Raw genomic sequence first — 2,621 nt, 5'->3', positions numbered from 1 at the left:
TGAGTTGGTTATGAATTGCCCATTATCCACAACGAATGTTGGCAGCTCCACTTCTTCTAGTTCAGAAAACGTTTTCCATCCTGGAGGAAAGCCGTAGTTTGAGAATCAGTTACAAACGTGGTATGAGGTGGCACGTGTTTGATTGCTTCTTTAAAAATGTTCTTTTCTTCATAGAACGTGGCTCGTCTTCCTTGATTCTGCCGCATTTAGCATATGAAAATATCAATTTGGAATTAAGACACATGTCTCGATTAGAATCCTTCTCTCTGTGAAATTGCTTGACTTCCACCTGGGTATAATTCATGAACTCCCAGGTCATACCACCCCAAAGCTGCACATTTCATTTGAGCATTTTGTCGAACAATCGACGTGCATCCACGACATTTCCACAACATGAATAGCCATAAATCATGGCTGTCGAAGCCACTACATCTTGTTCAGACATTTTTTCGAAAACCTGTTGAGCATCCTCTACACACCGACATTTCACATACATATCAACAAGGGCACTCTCCACAAAATAATCTGATGCGAGTTCAATTTTAATAGCAGAAGCATGAATTCTCTTTCCCTGTTCCAAATCGATCAATCCCGTGCAAGCACTGATCACACTGGCAGTCAAATACTTATCCTGTTCGAAACCTAAACTCCACCTTTCCTAGTAGAGCATTAAGGCTTGATCCACTAGTCCATTTCTAGCATATCCTGCAATCATAGCATTCCAAGAAACTGTGTCCCATTCAGGCATTTTGTTAAATAGTTCACGTGCAACTCCCAGAACCCCACATTTCACGTAACCTGCATTCTGTCGAACACTAGGCGAGCATCCTCGACACACTGACATTTTGCATACATGTGGAGAAGATGATTGCCCAGGGACAGACCTGTTTTGATGACTTGGGCATGCACTTGTTTTCCTTCGGCCGAAGATATCTTTCTAGGGCAGCCGTGCAAGAGACCAGCAATTACGTCGGCAGTGACGAAGCTCATCTTGGTACTTTCATGGAGTTTTGTATCCTCTTCTCTTACTTCTGAAGAAGCAAAATTACTAAATCCAACGAACTGAATTACTTTTTTTTTTTTTCCTCCTAATAAATATAATTCAATTCCATACTGTTGGTAAACAGATTTCCAAAATCCACCAGTATGTTACTTTTCTTCTGTAACCTTCAATATGCCTTCTATCTGGGCACCCACATTGAAGAGGTTAAGAAAAACATGTTTTTGGAGGTTATCATTAACCTTTTAAGAGGTTAAGAAAAACGTATTTTTGAACGCTATCATTAACCTATTGGGAGGTTAGGAAAAACATGTTTTTAGTGGTTAACACTAACCTATTGAGAAGTTAAAGGTTAAGAAACACGTGTTTGGGTGGCGATCATTAACCTTTTATAACTCGAGGCTCAGAAGTTGGATTTCAATGATCTCAAGTGCTGTGCGGAACTGCTAATGAGTAGGAGACATGGAGGCTTAAAGACTCGCCAAATTCAAAGATAGAATGGCCAATTTAAGGTTTAAAATCGGGCAAGTTTTAAATATTAGCCATGGCTCACGAAATTGAAACAAAATTCTATAGCCGAGCAACAATTCCATTTTCCTTTGTGGTCTTGTTCAGGGTTTATTAATGGTGACTTTTTCTTTCTTCATGTGGGAGAAAATCATGCATAGCAAGACAATGAGTAAAGCTCCGCCTAGAGCCACTTTCATTATGTCTCTTAGTTGATTCCAATAGAATTTTCTATGTTTTGCAAAAATATTTTTAGAGCTCCCTTTAACTTTGAGAAACCTTAGCTGAGTTTAATCCAATGAAGCCCTCATTTGCATAAGGTCTTGGTAGAGGAAGCATGAGCTTGAAGATTTGTAATACAAGGTTGCTATGGAGGAGTAATTGGCCAAGCATTTGGCTAATGTTATGTTGAGCAAATATAGGTAGCATATGGGAAAATAATCCAATAAATGGATTTTCGTCATTATATCACTCAAATTGCAACTTTGATATTTCTTTGGTTTGCAAGAGCCCTAAGAAGGAAAATATTGGGGAAATATGGGATAACTACATTGTGCTCATGGTTGGCTGCAAATATCATAAAACTTGTAGTGTTTCAAGCCTCGTATTTTGTGTATTAATCACTTAACCTCCTATGATTTATTGGGTTTGTATGGAAAAGTCATTTTTACTTATTATCTATAATCTCTTGACATGTTGAGTTTCCAAATCTTTTGCATTTGCACACACTTCTGATTACAAATAGTCACTTTTCTTTGGAATAGAGACATCTTCTATCCTTGGGAGATTTTAAACCTATTTATTTTATTGGGACCATCGTGTTCCATTAAGATAATGTGCCCTAAATATTGATGCACTTTTTATATCTTTGGTCATTTTTTGAACATGACTTTTGAGCGTAAAATAAAGATCCTAAACCAATTTCCTAATTTAGAACAAATATGCATAGACACACTTCTTTTATTACATTAGTAATATATTTTCTCTATATTTTTGTGATTTAATATTATGGAATTCTTACATTGGGGGTATGGTGTTATGCAAGTGTTTCTAAGTACAATTGATGGGTTAACATGTTGAGAGTATTGTTCAATGTCGGAGTTCAAATTTTATG

At 37.1% G+C, this 2,621-nt stretch overlaps 1 protein-coding gene across 1 annotated transcript; it reads right to left on the bottom strand.

Moving 5' to 3' along the window:
• Nucleotides 1-340: 340 nt before the first annotated feature.
• On the bottom strand, nucleotides 341-990 carry LOC149531768 (pentatricopeptide repeat-containing protein At1g59720, chloroplastic/mitochondrial-like). The gene is made up of 2 exons (XM_089808393.1): nucleotides 799-990; nucleotides 341-658 (listed from the first exon to the last, which is right to left on the bottom strand). The coding sequence occupies exons 1-2, from the start codon at nucleotides 988-990 to the stop codon at nucleotides 341-343; spliced, it is 510 nt and encodes a 169-aa protein (XP_089664519.1).
• Nucleotides 991-2,621: the final 1,631 nt, after the last annotated feature.

Source organism: Cupressus sempervirens, chromosome 11, assembly GCF_028749045.1.
Source record: "Cupressus sempervirens isolate cs-2001-9-10 chromosome 11, ASM2874904v1, whole genome shotgun sequence".
NCBI lineage: Eukaryota > Viridiplantae > Streptophyta > Pinopsida > Cupressales > Cupressaceae > Cupressus > Cupressus sempervirens.
This window is presented reverse-complemented; position numbering and strand designations above follow the sequence as displayed.

Excerpts from the sequence above, each read along its gene's own strand:
- LOC149531768 (XM_089808393.1), bottom strand. The coding sequence starts at position 990 with ATGAGCTTCGTCACTGCCGACGTAATTGCTGGTCTCTTGCACGGCTGC. Across the intron at positions 659-798 it reads TAGTGTTCGACAGAATGCAG|GAAAGGTGGAGTTTAGGTTT; the intron begins GTTACGTGAAAT and ends ATGCTCTACTAG.